General features: G+C 40.7%; 1 protein-coding gene across 2 annotated transcripts in view; it reads left to right on the plus strand.

Annotated features, from left to right (window-relative positions):
* Nucleotides 1–24,921, plus strand: part of IGF1R (insulin like growth factor 1 receptor) — a 178,664-nt gene that overhangs the window by 123,473 nt on the left and 30,270 nt on the right. For both annotated transcript variants that reach the window (XM_071754248.1, XM_071754249.1), the window contains exons 3-10: nucleotides 9,124–9,436; nucleotides 11,335–11,480; nucleotides 12,794–12,938; nucleotides 17,699–17,913; nucleotides 19,784–19,910; nucleotides 21,172–21,410; nucleotides 21,901–22,068; nucleotides 22,276–22,480. In XM_071754248.1, coding sequence (XP_071610349.1) covers nucleotides 9,124–9,436; nucleotides 11,335–11,480; nucleotides 12,794–12,938; nucleotides 17,699–17,913; nucleotides 19,784–19,910; nucleotides 21,172–21,410; nucleotides 21,901–22,068; nucleotides 22,276–22,480 — 1,558 coding nt within the window. The remainder of the gene's footprint in view (nucleotides 1–9,123; nucleotides 9,437–11,334; nucleotides 11,481–12,793; nucleotides 12,939–17,698; nucleotides 17,914–19,783; nucleotides 19,911–21,171; nucleotides 21,411–21,900; nucleotides 22,069–22,275; nucleotides 22,481–24,921) is intronic.

Below are 24,921 nucleotides of genomic sequence, written 5' to 3' on the forward strand. Positions count from 1 at the left end.
TCTCATAACTGAGGATGTTTTTAAAGACAGTGGACTAAATGCAGGCTGCTCAATGTAATATCATCCTCCACTTAAGTTAAAAGAAAATGCTGAGCAAACCCACATACTGTTCCCATTGGTGCTCCTCACTGACCCAAGTAATTTTTTTTTTCCAGTGTCTTCTAATTTCAGGTGTTTTCAGTCCTTTGCTTGGCTTGACTGAGCTGGGGGTTCAGAGCTGCTGAACTTGGTTGGGCCTTCCACTGAGGTTGCAGCATCGTCCTGTGCTGCTGTGAATCAGGAGTGTTCCTGAGCTTCTCTTCCCTGCAACCTGGCTCAGTCTTTTCTAGACACAAAAAGCTGTTCAGTAGCCCACAAGCAAACCAGTGCAGCAGTTTTGTCCTTCGGAGACCAAGCCACAGATGATGGAGTTAAAAGTTCATATTCAAACAATTCAGGGTGACTTACAGACTGTAAAAGTAATTTGTATCAAGTCTGAAAAGGTACTCAACACTTTTCCCCCTGAAACACAACCATCCATGGTCACAGTGTATGAGAAGAAACTAAATTTAATAACAGATTTCAAATCAGTTTTAGCCTTTCACTGTGCATGTTACCTGTAAAACTGTTAAAATGCATTAAGAGATGTATTAATGTGTGATCTTCCAGTCTGCTTTTTGGGTCCTACAAGCTGTCACTTAATGTATTCCCTCTGTTTATAATAAAGGAAAGACTTAGAATGAAAAAGTTATTCCATAATTATTAAAACGAAGGAAGGAGCTCATCTTCTGTTTGCTATGGATCTCAAGAGCACAACCTTCAGTGCTGTCAGATTTGCTTACACTCTTTTGTATTTCTGGAAGTCATGGAGGAAATACTTTGTTTAATCGTTTTGAACATAATTGCCTTTAATATTGTTTGAAGTGCTGTTGATCTTAACAGGATGCCTTCACTTCCAATGTGCAAATATTGTAAGTGATGATGAACTCCCAGACTTACCAGTCTAGAATTTAAAACAAATGTGTCCAGGTGCCTCTGGTAACTTTCTAAATCATCAATATTCTTGCATCTTTTTTTGCCCTTCCATTGTAATTCTTCCCTTTCCCTCAGGTTCCTAAATATCTTCATCTTAATCTTGTTTTCAGTAGGCCATCTCAGTAGCAGGTTAACACCTTGAAAAAATTAGCTCTGTAATAAAACAATTTCAGTGGTCCTGCTCTTTCTAGTTGTTTTCTTCAGGTTTTATCTGCTTGGTTAAAACTCAGCGCATTTTGTTAATCATTAACACAGGTGTCTGAGTCAGAGATGAGCAAAAACTTTCTAAATATTGTGCTTTGCCTTGTGTTTTGTAAATGATATTTTCCTGAAGCTTTTCCCCCCCCATTTTTAGGGCAGTAAGCCTCTGACTGGAGCAGTGTTGATGCCTGCCTCTAACTTGAGCATTATGTTTCATTGCTTGTGCCAGAAGGGTGAAGCTCCTTGATGGGCTTAATACATAAATGCAAAGGGCATTCCTGAAACGAAGTGGGAGCTGAATCCCTCCAAACTTGTGACTTTTTTTTTTTTTTTTTTCCCAAGATTAAATTGCCATTATCGTTCAGCATTAGGAGAACTACATAATTTAAGCCAGTGTGATAATGTTATCAGACTGTCTTCCTCCTTTAGAATAAATCTGGAATGTGAATAGTGTTCTTCCTCCAGCTGGGGTTTTGCCAGGAGATGACTGACCAGCACTCCTTGCTTGCAGTGTATTAATTAAATCTTGTAAAGATTATTGCCTTACACTTGCAGCGTTTGGAAGACACAGGCAGATTAGATCTTTCTTTAAGCATCAGCAGGCAAAACTCCTAATATATTGCTCTTAATCTGGAGTGCAAAGAAAAATCATTATCTTCAGAGCTGTTGTGCAGCAGCCCTTTCTTTCCTCGTGTGTTACTGAAGAGTTCAGGAACTTCACTTGCCCCTTTAGAAATGTGAACAAATCTGTGTCAGTGAGTGATGGCAGCGGATGGGGAGCAGGAGCAGCTTTTCTGGCTGCAGGGTAACCCTTTCCTGCTTGCTTCCCACCAGCACTGGCATTACTGGGCTGATCTGCATCTTCCAGTGGGAAATTTCCCTTTTCGTAGGCGAAATGTTTCTAGAACAGTGCGACCCTGGTGGCAAAATGTTCCCAACCAATGTGTTTACTTCATGTTGGAGATAGAGGAAAAGCATCCTGAGTGCCTGATAGATGCTTGTGTGTGTGCCTCAGCTGGGTTTGTTTATGTACTGAGTTCATACTGGCGTGGAAGGGACAAAATGGACTTGTTTTCTTCCCCTCTTTCTCTCCTCAGTGCCAGCTGCAATGATGCCAGTCTGGGTTGTGCTGGGCAACATAAACTGTTTGGAAAGAGAATGCAGTTTGTGCTGCCTGAGTTTGTCAATAAGTGGTGTTTATTTGCACCTTCCTCCTCCTTGGTGTTACGCACTTAGCAGCAAATGGAGTAACTCCACTGTCTATGGCTTCTTGTTGACTGTGCTCTAAGTTGGTTGTTTTCTGCATTTGGGTTTCCATTTGCTCCAGTTTCAGTGGGATGTGAGGAGCTGTAACACTGCTGGAGCTTTTAGCAGGGTTGATTGCTTCACTTGCAGAAAACCTGAAGGGATGGGAGGTTTTACAGTGCCAAATAGCGTCCCGAGTCTTCTAATCGCTCTAAATAAAATGGATTTAGTACACGTGTTATTATGTATCACAGCTGGGAAGTCTGGAAGCTGGTTTGAGGTAACTTCTAGAGAAAAGAATGAGTGATAGATGACCGAAAGAGGTGAAGGAAGGGTCATCAGACTCCAGTGTATCCAACTTCGGGTTGTTTTCATCACGGATTTTAATAGAATGCTGTGTTCTTTTCAGCTGGGAAGGGAGAGCTACGGGTGGATTGTGCTGAGCAATTGTGTATTTGGGAGATTTGGGAGCACAAAATTGTGCTGTGTATTTGGAAGATTACAAACCCTGCCATGGGATTTGGCTCCCCAGGGCTCTGTTTTTTCAATACCTCTGCCTGAAATGCTGTAGGTACTAAAGCTATTCTGAAGGGCAAATATTAATGTTCAAGAAAAAAATTGTAGGCCATCAAGTACCTCACCACAACATTAGGTTCCAGCAAAATGTGTGTTTGATTGAATGATGAATGTTTCCTCCCTGGTTCATAGACCTTACTGCATCTGGTGGTATCTGAGAGTCTCCAGGTGCTGAGTGGTGCTGAGCTTTCTTCTCCAAACCTGTCTCCCCTCCTTTCTTCCTTTCCTCTAGAATCATCTACAGGTACATCCAGCTGAGTAGTTGGATCCAACTGCTTCACCAGCATTTTGTGTGGTTTTGTGTTTCAGCCTTAAAATCCTGAGAAGGGAATGTAAAAGTAGATTTCTTTATTGAACTTCCATGCTCTTAAAGATTGAGCAGCTAGAGGGGCTGATGGAGATCTGTACAAACACTTTGAGGTGATTTTAAGGATCCTGGGTGCTTCTTCACTTAGGGAATATGGCATACAGCATCTGTGATGAACAAGAAACAAGAAACCAAAAACTTTGTGTGGAAGCCAACCAGGTGTAGTTACAATTCAGCTGGACTTGTACAGGGAGAAAATAATTCACAGAAAAACTTCAGAATAATTTCAAGGTCCTTGGAAAGATCTGCCAGCTAAATAGGGGCTGATAATGACTAGGATGTAAACATGAAGACAACTGGTCTTGAGTCAGATGTAGTTTGCAGGCTGTAGACTAAATGCCTAAATGTAGACTAAATGTCTTCTTGCTTCTTGGTGTAAGACTGTACAGACCTATCCAAATATTTTGCTCGTGGGCATGACTGTGTCTGTACTAGAGACCTGAAGAGGGAGATGACCACTTCCAGGTCCTAGTATCAGCACTAGGTTGAACTAAACTTTGAGATCTGGCAGTTAATTTAAAAATCTGCCAACCTTAGTGCCTTAGCCACCACAAAGTAGTTGGATATAGCAGTGGGGTTTTTTTCCCCTTCAGGATTTTCACTGAACGTGAGAACCAATTAGGAATGCTGGGTGGGAAACAGGGAAGACAGAAAAAATACACCTGATTAGCAGATTGTTAATCTGTTGCTGATACCTCTTTCTGTAGGAGTGTAAAGACTGTATACAACTGCTCTAAGTGGCCTCTCTATTTCATTGGAGATGCCTTGTACCCAGATTTCTGTGATGGGAACAGGTTACTGCATGTATCTTAATACATTTATTTCCTTATTGAAGCCTTTATTTTGTAGCTATTTTATTCCAGCCCTGGCCATGAATCACTGGAACTGGATTTTCTGAGTAATGTCTCTCTATTCTCACAGTATACTGGGCAAAAGAAATCACGTCTTGCATAGACTGCTTGAGCATTTGAAGTCAGCTGTTTGAAAGACCTTACCAGAGTTTAAACCATTAAAATGCAGTATTTTAAAAACTCTGTCATGTAGAGGGATTAACATTCCAAAAATGATCGGGGTTTTTTTCTGTCTTTGTGGATAAATTTAGACAGCTAATTTTTTAAGTAGTTGGCTAAGAGAAAATGCTCCCTTCCCTCTTCGGGTTTCTGCTCAAAACTTGGATTTTTTCCTCTTTTCTTTCTGAAACGTTATTTTATGTGAAGGATGCACTAAAAAAAGCAAAAACAGTATTAAAAAAAGGAAGGATCAAATATCGTTTTACAAGGAGAGAAAGAATCTTAAAAAAAATATTTATCCCACACTTGGCAACCTTTTGCTCGCCCGCATGTGACTGGCACGGTGCCATCCTTGGCAGAGGCCAATGCCTCAGCTTGCCAGAAGTCTTCCTCTTCTGGCTGCATTTTCACTCCCTGTGACTGATTGTTTATTCACCTGATTTTTTTCTGTTTCAGCATTGCTGAAGTCAGGGCGTCTCGGAGATGATCAGAACACTTTGTCTGTCCCAACTGTACAATAGCCATGATGTCAACACAGAGTGTTTACAGCAAGCTTGAGCTGTGTGCACACTTGAAATAGCAGGAGGTGTTAGATGTCAGACAAACTTACTACCACCTCCTTAGCATGATGCTGTCCAAAAAGAAACTGCTGTAAATACACAGAGATGATTTGTTTCTTGCATTATTTTTTTTTTCCCCCAGGAGTGGTGTTTGAGGATTTCCCAGCCTTACTTTGTGTTTGGAGTTTTGGTGTAGCGTCCTAGGGATTTTAATTGAGAATAATGAGTGTCTGAGTCAGATTTTCTTGGAGCTCGTGTTGCTTATAAGATCTTTGTATTTTGTTTTGAAGTATCTCCTTTCTGTATGTCAGGTCTGAATCTGAATTGCTCAGGAACTGGGCATCTTGAAATGAAATATTCTGCCTTTTTGCAAGTGACCGTAGTATCTTGATATAGTATTTGGAAAATCTCCTGAATTGTGTTGACAAAGAAAACTTCTTATTTTGAAGAAATCAGAGAAGGTGCAGCATGGATGGTCAAAGAAAGTACTGCTGTTGGGTTTGCTCCAGTAAATTTGATTAATGGGTTCTGGTACTCTTGTAATGTCCTTCTCTGAAGATGTGATGATTATTCAATACTCCCTAAATATAAATAGACACTCTGGACCAGTCAAACCTCCATCATCTCTTTAATAAAGTCATGAAGCTGCTTAAGGGTCTGCCCTCTCCAGGTCTTGCTTTTACTTTCTTTTCCCATGGCTGCACTGCAAGGTCTCTGAAATTTTCCATTATCTTGGTAGCTTCACATGGCAGATATTTAGCTTTTTTTTTTTTTTTTTCCGTTGTGATTGTCAGGGAGGATGTGTTTGGAGGTTTGGGGTTTTTTTGTATACACTCATTGTTGTACGTGGCTGAATCTGCATTTCAATTGTTTTGGTGCAGATCTAGCACAGTTTGGGAGGGCAGTGGGGGGGGAGGATAGATGGGGCTGGATAGTAGGAGCAGCCAGTGTTGTTTGGCATGATTTTTGTAACAGGGATATCTGAGAGAACTGACAGCTGAAGCAGAGAAGACTTTTTGTTGTTTATAGTAAATCCTACACACTCAAAAGGTCTTGTTTTGCCTTTTTGAAGAAAGAAGGTACCCATATTGTCTGCTGGCTGAAAACTGTGCCAGTGTTAGCAAGAAGAGAAAGGGGACTGAGAGAAAAACAAGGTTGCTGAGCTTCTAAAAAATTACTTTAAAAGGTTTTTGAAACTTCTGGTTAAAATGCTTATGAGTAAAATATTACTAGAGTTTTGAAAACCTGTTTCATAAATTGCCTTTTTAATCTGAACTTGTATATCCTTCTGTGCTTCAATTTGTATTTCTGCAGACGAGAGTCAGCAGATTTAGCAGGAGATGCAGGAAATCCTATTTATATAGCAGACTGCTCATGAATGGCAGAAGTGTTAAGGGAATAAAAAAGTATTTCCCAAGAATGAAATAAACTCAGCCTTTTTCTACTATATTTATCTGAATAGTTAATGTAGCAGCATTTGGGTTTTAGCAGGTTGTCTAGATGAAAACAAAACCATCATGTAGTTAATCAATAGATCTAGTAATGAACTTTGTGGGGGCATGAGGGATGTGTGTGTGTTTTTCTTAGTAGGGCTTTGAACTGGAAATGTTGCTGCCACATGAAATCTGAGTTCTGGCACCCACTCAGAACAGCAGTCCATCTGCTAGCAAGACACACTGATTTTTTTTAATTTTTTTTTTTTTTTTAATCCCTTAAGTCATAAATGCAAGTAGTACTGAATACCTTAACATGAGAGGCAATTTGTGATGCCTTACTAAGGCACATCTGGACAAAGTTTCCTGCTTTTTCACTGGTGTAGGTTACTGTAAAAAACAAACCAAAACAAAACCAACCCAACCTACCTCTGCATATTTACTTATGTTTGCTTTAGCTTAGCATGCATAATTTTTTTTTCCTTTTCAAGAAAAAAAAAATCAGCATCTTTAAGCAATGCATTATTTAGCAGTGATTTCCTCTGCATTCCTGCTCTCACTGGTCTTCCAAGTTACTGGCTCTCCAAAAACTTTCTCAACTTGTCCTGCCTGTGAGATTGGAGTTACCTGGGCAGGTGTCAGCCACCCCTGTGTTCCCACCTCCCTGTTCTCACAGGCTTCCCCCTCCACCTCTCTTCTACTTCTCTGCCTGTGAAGAACAGTGCTGTTGGGTTGTGCTTAGCAGTATGTACAAGGAAGGGGTTAAGTAATGTTTATTTTCTAATTGGAAAAGACAGATGAGCTCTCAGGCAGCTTCAGGAGTACCTTCTCATCCTGCATCCAGTTCAGTTCAGTGTATCCAAGCTGTCTTTACTGCAAGGTTGTTGTGTTAGTGGTACAGGGATACATAATATGCAAGTAATGGTACTGCAAGCAGGTCTGCTGATGGTGCTTAACAACTGTCTGCTGGGGCAGGGGAGATGCTCTTCAGGCTGTCAGGTTTCTTGGTGGTGGTGGGGAGTACCTGCAGGCTGCATTTCCTCTACAAAAGTTTTCTTGACCTTAATTGTGTTGAGAATTAATGCAACTTGATACCAAAATGCAACCAAGGTTGACATTTTGGGCTTCAAATAAAAAGTGAATAAAATCAAGTATGATCAGTATAGAATCATTCTTACAAGAACTGCAGAATTCTCTAATGGTAGTTTTACAAGTCCTTCTCAAGGTGGACTCTGCTTTAAAGCTGGCAGAACATGGTTTATAAAGAAGATTTGATGTAGGGTTTTTTCTGTATGCAGAACTGTGAATGGTTTTCCTTTTTCTCCCCCCTTCCCCTCCCTTTTTTTCTTTCTAAATCACTGTCCTGTCCTGTGTCATAACTGTGGTGCTCTGCTCAAATAGCTTTCTCAAAACATACTGGAAAGCTGAGATCTCATCATGGGAAAGGGAGGAGGTCAGGATTTTAGGGTGTTTAGCCCTTCATTAAAACAACACCAGTTGCAACCTGAAAGGGAGATTGCAATGCAAAACTTTTGTGGAACTTTTTTGCTTTTTTAAAACATTGTATTTCTGTACAGGCTGAGCTCTGCTGCTCCTGTGCTCATTTTGGGATATTAACATCTTTGCTAGATGTATGCTTTTTGCTCAGGCCTTCCAGTTTAAATGTGCTTTGCTTGGATCTGGCTGTAGTTGTACTCCTGAAATTCCCTTGTATGCTGTTATTATTGGTACTGTGCTCTAGCAAAGTTAAAAAGTGGAAAACAGTTACTTAATGCAGACCAGACTTCCTATCTCTATTTGTTTACAGGGCCTGGCACACAGCTTGGGTGGCTAAAAGGCCATAGAAAGCTGTAATCAAAATGTTGTTGTTACATAAATATAATGCTGCCACTTCTTTTGATGTAACAGTGGTGAGCTTGTCTGCTGATGATTCTGCTCTTTGTTCCTGTCATTCAAGCTGAAATGCTTTCACATGAAACAAATGTCTCCATAAATTTGCACCCCAGGTTTTTCTGGTTTGTTTTTTTATTTTTTTTTTTCCTCCCTTTCATATTTTTGTTCTCTGAACCCAGAATTTGGGGATTTGGGGATAAGGAGGAATTCTGTTTTGCTCTTCAGAGGAAAATTGTAGCTCCATGATTCCACAGTATTTGATGTGTAGCATCTGCACTTTATTAAACCTCATTTTGCATACATAAGCAACATTGGGATGCTACACTGGGGTCAACCTAACCATGTGTGCTACAGTATAGCAGTGCTTTATTGTACAAGTGTAATTAAGTTGTTTAAAGGAAGCTTATTTTCTTGCCAGTAAAGACCATTTTGAAGAATAAATAGGAAAGACAAGAAATGCTTAGAAAGACAATAAGTCAGCACTTGAAAAAGAAGAATTGACCATAATGCTAGGGCAATGGAATAGGTTCCAGTACTTGGCTACTTCCATTATCCTTATGTTGATTTTGCTCTCAGCAGTTTTCCTTATTATTTAATTGGCTTATACTATAAGTTAGGTCTGAGAAAACAATATTTTCAGGCAACTAAAACAGAGAAAAAATGAATTTAGTTTGTCAGCTTTACAGGAGTTGTTTCTTTTGCAGAAATACTCTGGAGCCCTGGGAGTGACAGCACAGAGTTGCGTGGCTCGCCGTTCTTCCTTTCATGTCATTCCCTTTATTTAACAGCTCTGGCTCAACACTACTTCACTTTCTGTCTTGCAGTGTGTCCCAGCTCCTGTGGCAAGAGAGCCTGTACAGACCAGAACGAGTGTTGCCACCCGGAGTGCCTGGGGAGCTGCACAGCCCCTGATAACAACACCGCCTGCGTTGCCTGCCGCAATTACTACTACGAAGGAGTCTGCCTGCCCACCTGCCCTCCCAACACCTACAAATTCGAGGGCTGGCGCTGCGTGACAAAAGAGTTTTGCTCCAAAGTCCCTGCCACTGAAACAAGTGAATACGAGAGGTTTGTGATTCACAACGATGAGTGCATGGCCGAGTGCCCCTCCGGATTCATCCGCAACGGGAGCCAAAGGTAACGCGGCATCTGGGAAGTCTGTCCGAGGTGTTGTGTTCTGTTGTGTTGTGTTCTGTTGCTTCCAGCCCCTGTTCTGTGGCAGCTTGTGATGGAAGTCACGTGAGGTAGTAAGGAGAACACAGAGTGGGGCATTGCATGGCTTTCTGGTAAAAGCTTGCTTAGATGAATTCACCATTAGAAGGTCTGGTTGTGTGTGGTCCTGTGCATTGTCACCGAGTCTTCTGAAGGACGTGAGGAGGTCAGTGCAACACAGAACCAGGGCTTCAAGTTGACAGTAACAAGGTGGAAGTGAACACACACAAGGTATAAGAGTTTTAACAACACCAGGTTAGAGGCTGACTGATGGCCATTATCAGAACAACCTGTAGGAATGATCCTGCTTTGCATATCATTTGCTTTGTGTGTGCTTGCATTTTAGGCACATATATTCTTTAGAGTATTTAATTCTATTTTCTTTTTTTTCACTCTTTTCAAAAGATAACAATGGTGTTTAAGAAGGGAACAACAATCAATAGGTGCTTTGAAAAAATAATGCAGCAGCTGACAATACTATATAGAATAATCTATTCCAAGAATGTCACTCACCTGCTCTTATTTAACAGTTTGAGTGTGGTGTGCTTCCGATTTTCTTATTTTGCCAGTGTTTTAAACAGCCATAGTTGCCCTTGCAAGTCACAGACTTTGAGTAAAAGACAGTCAGTGTGATAAAATTCCCAGTGCTTCAGTGCCCATGCTAAAAAGATGCCTTTGTAGGCAGTTCTTAGATGTTGAGTTTTTCAGAGAAGTGGTTGTGACAATGCCCGCACCAGTCCTGTGCCTGCACGTCTGTCATCCCTCTGTTCAATCCATAAGGCAGTCTCCAGTTGACATTTGGATGTAAACAACTTCACACTGCCTTTGCTTCAGTCCAGATATTCACCCGAGAAATGTTTCTTTTGTTATTTACTCCAGCTTGTAGTACCAGCTGTTTGAACTTGCTTCCCCTGAAGTGCATGGCCATTGCTATCTTATCTCAGTGTTGTGTTCTGCTGCAGAGATTGAAAGGAGCTGTAACAGCAAGGCCAGTGGATGTTTTGTTCCCCAGAGATGGTGTTAACAAATAGTTGCAAATGGAAAGCACTTCCATCATTCTTTGTACATTTAGTTGAATGCCTCTTGCTTGTGTCTGCAGCTTTTAGTGGTTTGTGGCATGTTATAGTGCAGGGTTTTGAAACAGGAGCTTGCTACTAAGAAAAGGAAGCTTCTTTCTTTTATTGTTTATGTGTGAAAAACTGTTATCAATTGACATGGTTCTTTAAACCTCAAGAAAGTGGCTTCAGATTCTTTTAAAAACAGTAAAGTCTGTGTTCATCAGTGCTGCCATCAGAAGCCTGTGTCTTTGGAACTGAGTTTGTTTTTCCTTTTTCGTCCTCTCAAGTGATAAGGTGGAGTAAGTAATAATGAAATAACAAGGAAAGTGCTAGAATAAGTGGAAATATAAAAACTTGAAGAATAAAAATCCTCTGAGGCTGTCTGCATAAATGAGAAGGCTGGTCTGAATGTAATTAAGTTAGAGTAAATGCACAAATGCAAGGGCACTGGGTTTTACCTGTAGTGTATTCCACTTTGGAAGGACCATACAGCCTTTCAGAAGCTGCCAGACAGTGAGTATGGATCCATTCATCCACTCCTGTGTTGCTGTAAATGAGGGGTATGATGTTCCAGCCTCTCTGGAGTCCAGAAGACAAATGTGGTGGTATACACAGCCCTCTGCTGAAGGAAGAAAATCCTTCTAGCTTGAAGTATTTTTCTAAGCTTTAGAGGGAAATGTCTTTCAAAAACTGAACTCAAAGCAGTCCACAGACTCCGAGTTGCAGATTGTTGCTTATTTTCAATCTCCCTTTCTTTCCCCACAGCATGTTCTGCAGCCCATGTGAGGGGCCTTGCCCCAAAATTTGTGAGGATGAGAAAACGAAGACCATTGACTCTGTCACATCAGCACAAATGTTGCAGGGATGCACAATTCTCAAGGGAAATCTGCTGATCAACATCCGCCGTGGAAGTGAGTGATTGTTTCTCTCTATGAACCTCTCTGATAAGGCTGCTTTAAATGTTTTTCCTTTGGTCTGTCAGCATAATTGTTAACAACATGAAAAACTCAGCAAACTGTTTGCTTTCCAGTCCCATAGCAATCTTTCTGTTTGGTTTGGCCCACTGCAGCACCATCCTGCAGCATGTGGATGGCATAGGTATTCAGCAAGTTGTAAGGCAGTGAAAGCTGGTATTTTTGTTGGGTTTTTTGGCAGTACAGGGAACCAGGATTAGGCAGTGAGATGAGCAGTAGCCCCAGAGGAATAGTAAAGGCCTGAGAAGGTGGAAAATTGAAATTCCTTTCATCTGGGTAGGTAAATAATTTTTAAGGCATGGCATTGTAAGACTGCCTATCCTCCCTCTGTAAGGCAAGGTGTGGTGTTTTGCTAAAACATGGCAACCCAGAGTGCTAAGAACTCATATAAAGCCTAGCACTGTGCCTCTGGATGGTCATCATTAGTGAGCTGGCCACCTTTGTCACATGTCTCTAACAAGCTCTGGATTAAATTTGTCAGAGCAGTGATTCATCAGTCAGGGAAGTGTTGACAGTTGATGAGCTCTTAAAAGCAGAATAAAAATCCCTGTTAGTTTTCATTGGAAACCCTGAATAAGGTTGAAAGATTGAGATAGCTCTGATTTCCTTCCTCCTGATGCATGAAAAGTTCAGGGTTTAGGAACAGAAGCATGTAAAGTATTTCACATGTGGTCCAACTGCTACAGAAGGAAGATCTGGAACACTCTTCATGGCATAAGGACATCCTTATGGTTTTATCTTTGCTGTTTGACCAAGGGTACTCAGCTTAGTAGCCAAAGCTTTTTAGGTCACAGAAAACAATGCTTTATGCCACAGAGAAGCCCAGTAGCATATCTGCCTCTTCTTAGTCTCATTCTCTGTTTTCCAATGGAGATTTCTGCCTGAGCTTTGCTTTGTAGCTGAGCAGCAATTCCAGTCTCACGGATGTGTACATTTACACAAGGGTCTTTTCATCCCTGCCAGAATGCTGGCTCAACATTTGGTGCTGGCTTCAGAGTACAGCCTCCATGGAAAAAGCAGGTATACCATTTGGAAAAGGGAAACTGGTTTTCCACTGTTGCTCTGTGGCTTTATTTTGCCTTTCAACCATCTGCCCGCCCAGGCGGCTGTTAGCGGGGGAGGAATATCGGTGTCTGTCATTTTCAAAAGCAACAAACATTTTCTTTTACTGAGCTAATGCTGCATTAAGCAGAATAACAATCAAAGCTATGAGTTCTGCAATGATAAAATTACAATTTTCTTTACTGTAGATAACATTGCTTCAGAACTGGAGAATTTTATGGGTCTGATTGAGACAGTGACGGGGTACGTGAAGATTCGCCACTCCCATGCCTTGGTCTCCTTGTCTTTCCTGAAGAACCTGAGGTACATTCTGGGAGAGGAACAGGTGGATGGGTAAGTGTGCAGATATTTGTAGATGCAATTTCACTTTGGTAGGAAGCTGCAGAGAATAAGTCTCCTAATAAACATCCACGTACCATTTATAGAATCCTCTCTTCCACTTGCAGCTTTTTTCTCCTAATGAACACCGTGGCACAGTCATCACTCATTTGAATTACTATCCAAATCAGCATATTAAATTGAGTACATTAGAAATGTATTTATGGTAACTTTGCTGTTGCTTTTCCCTTCAGGTTTTCTAGGGAAGTTGTTTGCATTGATAAAGTGTCTTCATTTGTTCCTTGTCTCTGTTTGATCTTCAAAACCAATTGGATTTCTTTGCAGTTGGCTCTTAGTAGAGTTTTGTGGAGAATGTCAGCTGAAAGGAAACCTGAACTCTAATAACCAGGGAGTGGGGAAATGTTCCAACTGGTAGGAAATAGATGGCAAGTTGCAATTGTTTGCAACTTCTAGAAATGACAATGTTAAATGAATTGTCTGTCAAGCAGGAACAAGACTGATCTGTAAAAGTAAAATTGATCCCTTGAAATGTTTGCTTGGTGTTATATTGCTTCTATAACTACACAATGTACAATACTCTTAATGTATAGAACTCCATTTTTTCCTGTGATGAGATAGTTGAGACAAAGGTTCTTATCTCTTCAGACCTCAGAGTGCTGAGGTGTGGTGATGGTCCTTCAGCAAACTGCCTTGCTCTTTCTCTTCCTCTTTCTGAGTCAAGTAGCCATCCCAAGTTCTAACCAGTGCTCTCTGGGAGAAGCACATCTCCCTCAGTAGAGAGAGATCTATTAAGTGAAGAATTTTGGGAAATCCATATAAGAAAAGGTGGTGGGAGGGTCACGGGAAAGGTTGCGTCTGACAGATCTGTCTCAACAGGATAAAGTTACAGCATGAGGGATTCTTCACAACCTCCCTTTTTCTCTCTTTGGTCAGCCTTAAATTCTTAAAATTCCACCATCTGACAGAGCAAGTTTCAGGGCAGCTTTTCATCCTGCCCTTGAAAAGCACACCTTTTTTTTTTCAGTAAAAAGGCTTCCTCTACAGAAAAGCTTGGTTCTAATTGCAAACCCTGGAAGTTTGTCACTTTGCTGAGCATGAGGCTCATTCAGCCCATTTATGATGTGATGTGCTCTCACAGATACTCCCAATTATCAATCTGTCTTTCATTTTTCCCCCTCTATCCCTTGCTCTCTTTAAATAGGAATTTAGCTTTGTGTTTCAAGTATTATTTATAAATATTTATGGTACCTGATATGTCAGCAAGGAGTGCTGATATGAAGGGAAACAGCAGGTTTTTAAATCAGATTCCCAAATAGAGAGGTAAATGGTGCAGCTTTGAAGAGGAAAATGAAACTGGGTGAGGGAGCTGAACTAGGTTTATAGTAAGGAGCTACTTGAGCTAAAATTCACCCATGCTAGGATGTTACTGCAGTTACATACTTTGGGTTAGGGGCAGTCTCTTTGCTTGGAAAATACCTACCATAATTTAGGTATAAACATAGTCTAAAAAACATCATCAAAAATACTTGAATGGAAATAGGCACCTGGCAAGGAAGAACTCAGCTTGAACAATTAACTTTGGCAGAGTTATGAACAACAGGGAGTGGGGTCTTAACCTGGGAAGTACTGAGCTGCTTGAAAAATAGCTGTTTATGCCTGCATTGCCCTGGGGGGTGAGAGGGAGGTTAACTTAAGATCAGTTCTCTTAGTCCTTCATTACGTGACTGACCCCATTTTTTTTTATTATTATTTTTTTTAACTTCTAAGTTTTTTTTATTTTTAATTGAACTGGACTAACAAACCAGTACCTCATTATTTCTTTCTTCGTTATTCAAGTGCTGGCACCTGCCTTGGTCAGCACAGAAAATCAAAAAGTTCAGAGGGAACTTAATTAGGTTTTTTTTCCAGATACTCACTGACTCTTTTGAATGCTATCTCTGCAGTGAACGTGCACCTGTGGCAAGAAATTTTTCTCTTTGCAATTAGGAAAACTGAAATGGAGATGTGGGGTCTTGGTTTCTGTTCCAGGATTGGGGGGTCTTGGTGTCTGTTGCACCCCTGCCAGGGTGCTGTGTGTTTGTTGCTGTCACCAATTGCAGCTGCTGTGTTGATGGGTGGCTTGTGGGAATCACTTCTTAAAGCATCTCCAGGTCAGGTACCTGGAAAAAGAGTGATTTGTGGCCTCCAGGAGCAAGTGAGGAGATAGAGACTGAGGAATAGGTCATGTTGGGGCACCAACTGGCTGCTGATGTTTCAACTCGTGCAGCAAAATGAGGACAGGCTCTGTAACAATTCCTACCAGTTTTCAACATCATTTTGAATCCGATGCATTAGTAGTTTTGGGAATTCTCTCCTGTGGGTGTGCATGGGTTATGCAGGTTGCCTTGAGGGTTTTTAGGGCAAGCATGAGACCCAGATGTGCCTCCTGCTCCTGTTCAGAGGTTTAGCATGTCCTTCAGGCCATAATCTCCCATCAGTCCCTTAGTTACAGTCTCCAGGGTTTGACTGGCAGTGCTTTGTTTTCCTACAGTGAATCTTTTTTATTCTTTCCGTGTTATCTTCCTTGGCATCCTGATCTTTTTCCACAGCTGTTAGGGCCAGAGTCTGATATAATCTTTATTTATAACTTTATTTATAACCTAAGCCCTAAATGCACTGTGGTTGCCCTCTGCTCCACCTTTCAAATCATGCAGCACTGCACCTCTCCTGTGACTGAGGCTGTATGTAGAAGTGATTTCCCTGGTGCTTTGAATGGTGCTAGAATATAATTTTCACTGATTTATACTTTCAATGTATAAATAAACCCTTAGGACCTGCTTGCCTTGCCTCTGGCTGCTCAGACTTGTGTAGATGGCTTTAATGTCTGAGCCACAGTAAGCCCCAGCTCTGGGCCAGTTGCTGTGCAGTGGTGTAAAGCACCAGTGTGAGCTTGATTTGCCTCATTTATTCACTGTTTTGAAAGCTTAGCCACATTGCTTTAATAAAAGAATTGCATCTAGTGTCTAAAGCCTAATTGCCACAGTTGGGAGCAGAGACAGGCTGGGTTGTTATTAAATACTTAAGATGGTTTCTGTAGTGGTGGGGCCACACCTCTGTTCATTGTGTTGAGTCTGAGTCCAGCTTTTTGGGTCTTTCCTGAAAAGCTTAGTTGCCATCACTTAATCATGTGGCTAATTATGGTGCAGTGTTACCTTTTCAGCTGTGCACAGGGAGCTGGAGGGACCATAACAGAGTAAGAGGTGTCTCAAATAAACCCAGTTTTTGGGTTGGTCAAATCCCATGTGCAGTTCAGCATCCTTGTTCCTTTGTGCTTCCCTGCCAACTGAGCATCTTCTTGGCATCTGCCTGAAGGGGTACCAGGTGTATCAGCTTCGTTGGCAGGCAGGCCCTGGATAATAAGGGGATAGCTGGAAATAAGAAAAACCACTTGGCTTTCACATTGTTCTGAAAATACACTCAGTATTTTGGTGTGTAATAAAAAACTGCAACCATGGTTTGCACAGGCTGCAACCAGAATGCAGTTTCCCCTTGAGGTTGGGAAGAGGGAAGAATTGATGCTAAATTTTAAATGAAGTAGTTGAAGGAAAACCTTAAGTGGGTAGCATGGAAGCTTCTTACAGGCCCCGTGGTTTCTCTACCATGTCACCCTGCAGAAACTTCCTGTAGTTAAAGGATGTATAGAAAGCCTTATTTAACTACATTGACCTGAGCCAACCAATGCATAATGCAGAAGTTACAAGCTTTAATTGTGTTAATAATAGATTTTATGTTGGTGTAGTTAATGTTGATGGGACCTTCCACAGAATGGTGCAATAAATGCTGCCATGATGACTTTATCTAGGTTCATCTGCTACACAGACCTTTAATTCATTTTCCAGTTGTCCATTCCTGTCCCTACTGTTCCAAAATGTGCCTTTGCAGGTGTTGATTTGTTGCTCAGGCAGAGCCTATAATCTTGCTTTTGTTGCACCTGTTGTTTTTTCCTCCCAGTTCAGCACTCTTGAGTGGTACCAGGAATTTCTTCTTAATATATAATGGGATCTACACACACAATTTTGCATTCATGTGGAAGTTAAGGATGTTCATGTTATTCCATTGTGCTTATAGGGTGTGCTCAGCATGTGCTGCTGCCTGTGGTGTTAGCTCTGTCCTTTGAAGAGTGGCTGCTGGGTTGTGCAGTCAGTGCAAGTGTTTGTGTCAGGTTTGGACATGCAGGTGCAACTGTACTGGGCACAGTTTGGAAAAACCTGTGTAGGAAATCTGTGCTGGGCAAAGAGGTGAATAAGACAGGCAAGAAAGCCTCACTTTGCAAGTTCTTTCAGTTGCTTTTATAAAGATGAGCAAGACAGCTGGGTTCATGATTGTATTTTGTTGTCAGAACTGCACCATGCTTTTCCTCCCATATGGTATTCAAGGTTATTGCTTCCCATTTGCCACAAATTGGAAAATCCAGGGTAGAGACCTGCTGTTCAGAGCACATACAATTATTAAAACACATGTTGCAGTGAGTTTTACATGGTGTGTGTCAGCCTTGGAATCCTGTGGTGCAGTCATTTCCCTGCCCTCTGACCAAAGTGAGCATTCAGGGAAAACTTCTTCCTAGGGAGAGAAGAAAATCCTTTAATCTGCTGAACACAAATTTAAAGTAATAAGAGGAAACAGGGTGTTTAAAAGTTTGCCCATATTAAGATACTCTTGGTTGGAATTGGCTATGAATTAAAACTAATATTTTCCCTTCAAAAATTCCCTTCTAGGAACTATTCCTTCTACGTGCTTGACAACCACAATCTTCAGCAGCTGTGGGACTGGAACCATCACAACCTGACGATCAAGGAGGGGAAAATGTACTTTGCATTTAATCCTAAACTCTGTGTGTCTGAGATCTACCGTATGGAGGAGGTGTCAGGAACCAAGGGACGTCAGAGCAAAGGAGATATAAATCCAAGGAATAATGGGGAGCGAGCCTCCTGTAAGTAAACAAACAAACAAACAAACAAAATCACAAAAAGACAAAAAAACCCAAAAGGCAGAGTACATAGGAGAGTAGTAAAAAAACCCAGACCAACACACTGTCATGTTAGTGACCATTTAGAATATTTCTGACTGCTTTCCAAGTACCTTTTTTTGTGACAGCAGCTTTGGGTGACAATAGGAACAAACCTGGGAAATAAGAAATAAAATCTGGTGTTTTGGTGTATCCAGTGAGGAGTATTTTCTCTGTTTCTTTCACAAACGTACATAATTTTAGGTATTTTCCTCTCTCAGATACCTACTCTTTCTTTTTACTGAAAAGATTGCTGAACAACAATTCCATAGACAGCAAAACAGACAGCTTCTCTTATGTTCAAGCTTCTTTTCAGCTCCTGCCAAATATTGTACCTCGTTGCTAGACATGCTTGTTGTAAACTCAATTTGCTGTGGTGTATTTTGAAAATCCTTGCCCTTGAATTCACAAGGTTTTTTAGTGTTCTACAGTTTGCCTAAACTTCAGCCCTCTCTGCATTTAAATTTGGATTCTTCAATGGTCAGAGTTATCAGAGTCCTCTTTTGGCTGGGGTGGTCTTCACAACAGGTCTCCAATACAGGTGTAACCAATACATTTAAAAGCAATCTCTCATCTAGGAATTAAAATGACAGAATGCTTACAAATTTGACCTCAGACTCTAAGACCTGACAGTGCATTTTTCTTTGGTCTATTTGTGGCGTTCTTGGAGTTGAGTAAATGAAAATAGATCTTGTGCATAAGTCAAGTCCCCTTGTTCTGCATGGTGTTTACAAAACTGGGACACATTCTCTGCTGAATGTCTCTTCAGGCATGATGCATAAATGCAGATGGCATAGATCCTTGTTGTAAGCACACTCCATTCTTTGCACATTCAATAGAGCAAAGGCTTGCAGTCCTGGAGGATTTACAGACACACAGTCAGTCCTTACTACCACTGAGGCTAGTGCCAGCCACTGCCTGTTTTGTTTTGTTTTTTTTAAAAAAAAACGATTACAGAAAGCTTTCTGACTCTGAGAAGGGGAAAAGAATCAACAAAAGCCAAACTGCCTTTGAAAAGATAGCACCAATAATGCCAGTGTGCATGAGAGTGAAAACCCCTTTATTTTCAGAAACTTCTATGGAATGTTAGAAACTATCTCACAGTTGACATTTGGAACACAATTTCCTCATCTAAGAATGAAGTTTTTAAAATGTAGCTTTGTTTTGAATTGGAAAGCTCAATGAGTTGGTAGTGGGAAGCCATTCATTTCAATGCTGCCAGCTTCCATCCAGCTCTGTTCAGAGTAGCTGGAAGCTGCTGCCATCAAATGGTTGTGCAGTATATGGACTGAGTTTTGGAGTTCTTGGTCCAGCCCCTCATGAGTAGGTAGATAAATTCCTTTGTCCTTTCCCTGTTGTCCATTCCCCACAAAAACAAGTTGTAGTTGTCAAAAGTTGTCCTGAGAACACGGGGACCAGTTACTACTCTGCACATGCATTGGATTTGGATGATGAGTTTCAGCCTTCTAAGCCAGCCCTGTGAGTAAACAGGATTCCCATTCCTCACTCAGGGTGAGCCCAAAGTGGTGTTCAAGAGCTTTCTGATGATGCATTCATAGAAAATCTGCATCAGAAAAAATAATGAGGAGCTCCAGCATGTTCCAGAATTATTTCACTGGTTAACACTCAAATGGAGTAGAAGGAGATAGGTAGCTCTACAGAGACAAAGGCAGTTTGTATGCTGTGGTATCACCAGCACTACTGAGCTGGCTAATTAGCCTAAAACTGATACCCAGGAAACAGGAAAAACAAATAGATGCTGTGATGCCAACTCTGCTGTGTCTCCTCTTTGCAGGTGAAAGCCACATTCTGCGTTTTGTTTCCAACACCACGCTGAAGAATCGCATTAAACTGACGTGGGAACGGTATCGCCCCCCAGATTACAGAGATCTCATCAGCTTCACTGTTTACTACAAAGAAGCGTAAGTAGATGTTGTCAGAGCCTAAGCAGGGCAGTGCAAGAGACAACTCTTAATTGTTCTTTCACTAGTGCAAAAACCTTTGTCAGGCAATTCACGTGTCTCATGCGATTTACATATTTCATTCTCGAGCCCCGCTCTTTGTTCAGAGTGGATTGATGGGACTGAAGGCTACAAATGGATTCCAAATCTGTCAGGGAGATTCAAAATTTAAAGAAAAAATTATTCAAAAACACAGGTGGAAGCCTTGGCTGTTTTCAGGGGTCAGATTTGGAGTGCGTTGTATGTCATGTTTACTGAGATCTCTTACTTCTGTAGTCATAGTACTGACTAGAGAGCATCACAGATTAAGAGTTCACCCTGTCACCTTGATGATTTGTTTGCTGAGTGTTTGGGGTTATTTAGATAATCTGGCTTTGGCAGTTTCCTGCTTTAATATCTTTCAAAAATGAAGGAGCAGGACAGTTTCTGGAGAGATCCGATTTTCTTGGGAGGTGTCTCTGCCCTTGCAGTGCCTCAGATTTCATATTGTTAAAAAAATATTGTCAAAAAAACCCCAAATGTGCCCACTAATAACCCTCCAAGTGGTTTGGAGGTGTGAAGGGGAGGTTCAGAGTGCCAGTACTGACATGGTTAGCAAAGCTGTGAGACACAAAAGCACAGACTGCTGGTGTCCAGCATGGCTTGAGAAAGAGCATCACTGTGGTACTATGATGCAATAATCTCAGTGCTGATGAAGCTGTAATAATTAATAACAAGAATAGGACTTCATAGGCTCTTGCACCAGTGTTGCAACTTATGAAAAATAGAACTACATGACTGTAGAAATGTGTTTGTATTGTGCGAAAATAAAAGAGGAAAAAAAGCCTGTAGGACTGGTCAAGGCTGGTCATGGAAGTTTTAAGTCCTTGATGGTAAAAAGCTCTGCTACTATCAGTAACTGTTTTGAGTTATATACTTAACTGAAGTCTCAATATGTCTGAAGCATTTCAGCCTGTTTTGGATAAAAAGATATAGGTTTAGTATTTTCTTAGAGAGCTTTGTCTTATTTCTAGTGACTGAAGCTAAAAACTGCAGCTGAAGCTGAACTCTGAATTTTTTAGTGCTTGGAAATAAATACCAATTTTATTCTGTTTTATTCTGCTGTGGAAAAAAGCTTTATTTGTTTTACTGAGCAACAATAAAGTGAAGGATTCCCATAAAAATATTATCGTTCTTAGGAGAAAAGAAGTAGTTTGTACTATTTTTTCTTTTGATATTTTAGACCATTCAAAAACGTGACAGAGTACGATGGGCAAGATGCGTGTGGCTCCAATAGCTGGAACATGGTTGATGTTGACCTGCCACCAAACAAAGAGAACAATCCTGGAATTCTACTGCAGGGATTGAAACCTTGGACCCAATATGCCATTTATGTCAAGGCTGTTACCCTCACAATGATGGAAAACCGTCATATTCATGGAGCAAAAAGTGAAATTGTATATATAAGAACCAATGCTGCAGGTGAGATCCTGGGCTCTTGGTAAGAGGTTGATAACACTGCAGCTATTGTTCTGTTATTCTGTTGTTCTATAACACTGCTTGTTCTGTTATAAAAGTTCATTTGTTAATACAGAAATTGAATTTATTATGCCCACAATGCTAGAAAGAGTCAGTAATTATGCAAGCAGTATTAAGATTTAAATTAAAACTGTGTTTTTTCAGACATTATTTTTGTTGGATACTATAAGGGTTTTTTTGGTGTTAGGATTTCAGACTTTGTTCCATTTTAAATTCAGGTACAACTTCAGCCTGGGACTATAGGTGGCTGCAGTTAAATCCTTAATAATCACTGTCAGTGGGGTGTAAGGAGGACATATTTGAAATACAATGGTTTGGGGTTTTTTCTGAGAATGGAAATGGGGTTGGATTCACTTTGAAAGTTTGCATTGAAATACATTGTAGAATGCTCTACATTTAAATGTGTTCCTTTTTTTTCTTTTTTCCCCTCCAGTGCCATCCATTCCCTTGGATGTTATTTCAGCATCCAACTCCTCATCCCAACTGATTGTGAAATGGAATCCTCCCTCTCTTCCCAATGGGAACCTCTCCTACTACATTGTAAGATGGCAGCAGCAACCTCAGGACAGTTACCTTTACAGACACAATTACTGCTCCAAAGGTAGGAAAACAGAACATGGTTGTGCTGATGTGTCTGTGGCTCTTAACCTGCCAGTGCACTTCATTTACAAGAGCTGAAGTCTGTGCCCTGCCTCACAGCTCTTCTGTAGATAACAGCAAGTAGAAGGAAACGTGTAAACACAGATTGTTGCTGTATTCATAATACAGAATGAAAATAAACAGGCAGCCTCTGTTCTTTTCTTTTAAGATAAAGTCCCAATTCGAAGATATGCTGATGGGACCATTGATACAGAAGAAACTACTGAACCCACCAAGCCAGAGGGCTGTGGGGGTGAAAAAGGACCTTGTTGTGCTTGTCCCAAGACAGAGGCAGAAAAGCAAGCTGAGAAGGAGGAAGCAGAGTATCGGAAAGTCTTTGAGAACTTCCTTCACAACTCCATCTTTGTCCCCAGGTAATGGATTTCAGGCACTTTCTCTTTGCAGGTGGGGCTATTAATTTTTTTTTAACATTTCCTAGAGCTCAGGCTTCCTGGATGTGGAAATGTATGTAGATAACACCTGAAACAGATGAACATTGCCTTTCCTTTTGAGAGGCAATCCACAGCCTTGCTTTGCAGTTTCTCTTAATCACTAATTTTCATCTCTTTTGCTCAATTTTAGCTGATAGTAAGGGTTCTTACCTGTATGGTTCAAGGACTTTAGTGATGGTTTTTTTCAGAGTCAAGAGTCACTTGAGGAGCTTTTTGTCTGTAAGCATTTTGGAGATGAACGATGTGTGGCAGACAAAGGGTTTCAGATGTAATCTTTCTCTTAGCAGCCAGTTAAGTGCTTGTGTTCCTAATATGAAGCTTTCTTTGCTTTTGAAATTGAGGGCATACTCACCTCAAAGAGTTGAAACTGGTCTTACTTGCTCACTACACTAATTGCAAAGGGCACATACAGGTTACCTGGGTCTGTGCTGCAGACAAGTATTAAATATGCCCACTCTTCCATGATAAACCCTAATGCTTACACATTAAATGGGATAATAATGATTTTATTCTGCAACATAGAGTAGATACTATTGAATTAACTGGTGATTTTGATCCTTGAGTTTCCAATTTATCCTTCATGTAAGCTGTTCTTATGCTTGATAATTGGGTCCTGGAACCTAGCACACAGTGCATAGCTGTTACATTACAGTTTACAAGCAATCAGATTTCAGTCGTGCATGTTACCTCATTGTCTCTGGCAGGTGAAGATTATGGTTAAGTTCTGTGCTTCAGAACCTGAAAATGTGGCTTTGGTGCTTGTTAAAACTCCATTGTGATTTTGGGACTTTTATTTAAGGATGTGTTGGATTGACTTGTTTAGCGTTGGGACTGTGAAGTGTGCAGAGCATCTTAGCTTTGACTTAAAAATGAGGAACTAAATCTTGCTGCTTTTTGGAAATGCCCAGTATTGCATCTGAGTTGTGTTTGAGACATTTCTAGCATTTTTGGTTGTACTTCTGCAGTGTTTCCCTACACTGATGTGACCCAGCAGCAAAGAAGAGATACAGAGAAGTAGAAGCCACCATGACTGTCCAAGGTGTAATTCCTGAGCCATGCAAAATCTTGTAAATGTGATCTAATATGGGGCTTTATAAAACAGAACAGCAAAGAGTTTTCAAAGACACATGGTGTCAGGTCTAAACTTCTTGAAAGTCTGTTACAGAGTCTTTTTTTTTTTTCACCAAAGCTTTATAATTTAAATGCTTTATCCCAGATTTTCTTGCATTCACCCCCCTCCCAAAGGAAACTGATAGAACCTTGAACTCAGGCAGTAACAAATGAACTGACCAATTCACAAAGAATTTCCTGAAAGCTTGACCATCTCCCTTTTTCCCTCACTTACTGTCACAAGGGTGTGTTTTGTAACAGCAAGGGCAGATAAGGTACAATGCTCAGGAATAGCTGCATAGCTAAGCAACTTTAAAGAGACTGTGTGTCAGGGAAATTAAAGATTATGAGCTAGTGAGACGTCTGCATGGGACAACTCTAAGCAGCTCATTACTTGCTGATGTCTGTTGGTTTTTTTTCCTCTTTCCCAAGGGAGAAGTTAATTTATGTGTTAATGCAAGCCTCAATAGTACTATATATTTCCAGTGCTCTGCCTGTCTCCAGGATATTATGAAAGAGATGCAGCATATAATGCAGCGTGAAAATATTTGGCTGGGTAGTTTAAAGGTTGTTAAAAAAGCCTGTTGATCTAATCTTGTGTGCAACTTCTGGATGACCCCATGTTGATGACTGCAGGGGTGAGGTAGATTTCACATGTTAGGACTGGGGTTAGTCTTGAGGTGACACTGAGAGCCACATGACACCTCTGGTGTTTTTTGAGTCTCTAGTGAGCAGAATGAGATGGGCTCTGTGTGTAGTAGAAGGTCTCTGACAAGTAACATTAAAATTGAATTAAGGTATGTTTATGTTAAATAACCTTCTTTTTCCGCTTCTTAAATTTGTTTCAATTTTTATAGTGATGTTTTCTATTTTTCTCTTGCATTTCTCCCTGTTTAGCAGAGCAGATTTCATGCTTTATCTATAGAATTTTCTTTCTTTCCTTGATGCTTGTTTTTCCACTATATTTATGCCTTTTACCAAAGCAGGGATGCTGCTTGACAGAAAAGCAGTGGTGTCAAATCCCTTGATGTTTTAATGTGGTTATCCTGCAGGTCTTTTTCTCTTCCTGATCTGACTGTAGTTTTCACCAGGAGTTTTGTGTTGTTCTGTCTTTGTTTTTCCCTAAAGGCAAAGTAGTACTGTTTTACTCCAGATACCACCAGAGAGTTGAAACTTTGTGCATCCCATAAAAACAGCAATAGACCAAGTCCTGTCTTTTGGGGTCTTGCACTGGCACTTTTGTGAATGATGGA

Source organism: Heliangelus exortis, chromosome 11, assembly GCF_036169615.1.
Source record: "Heliangelus exortis chromosome 11, bHelExo1.hap1, whole genome shotgun sequence".
Classification (NCBI taxonomy): Eukaryota; Metazoa; Chordata; class Aves; order Apodiformes; family Trochilidae; genus Heliangelus; species Heliangelus exortis.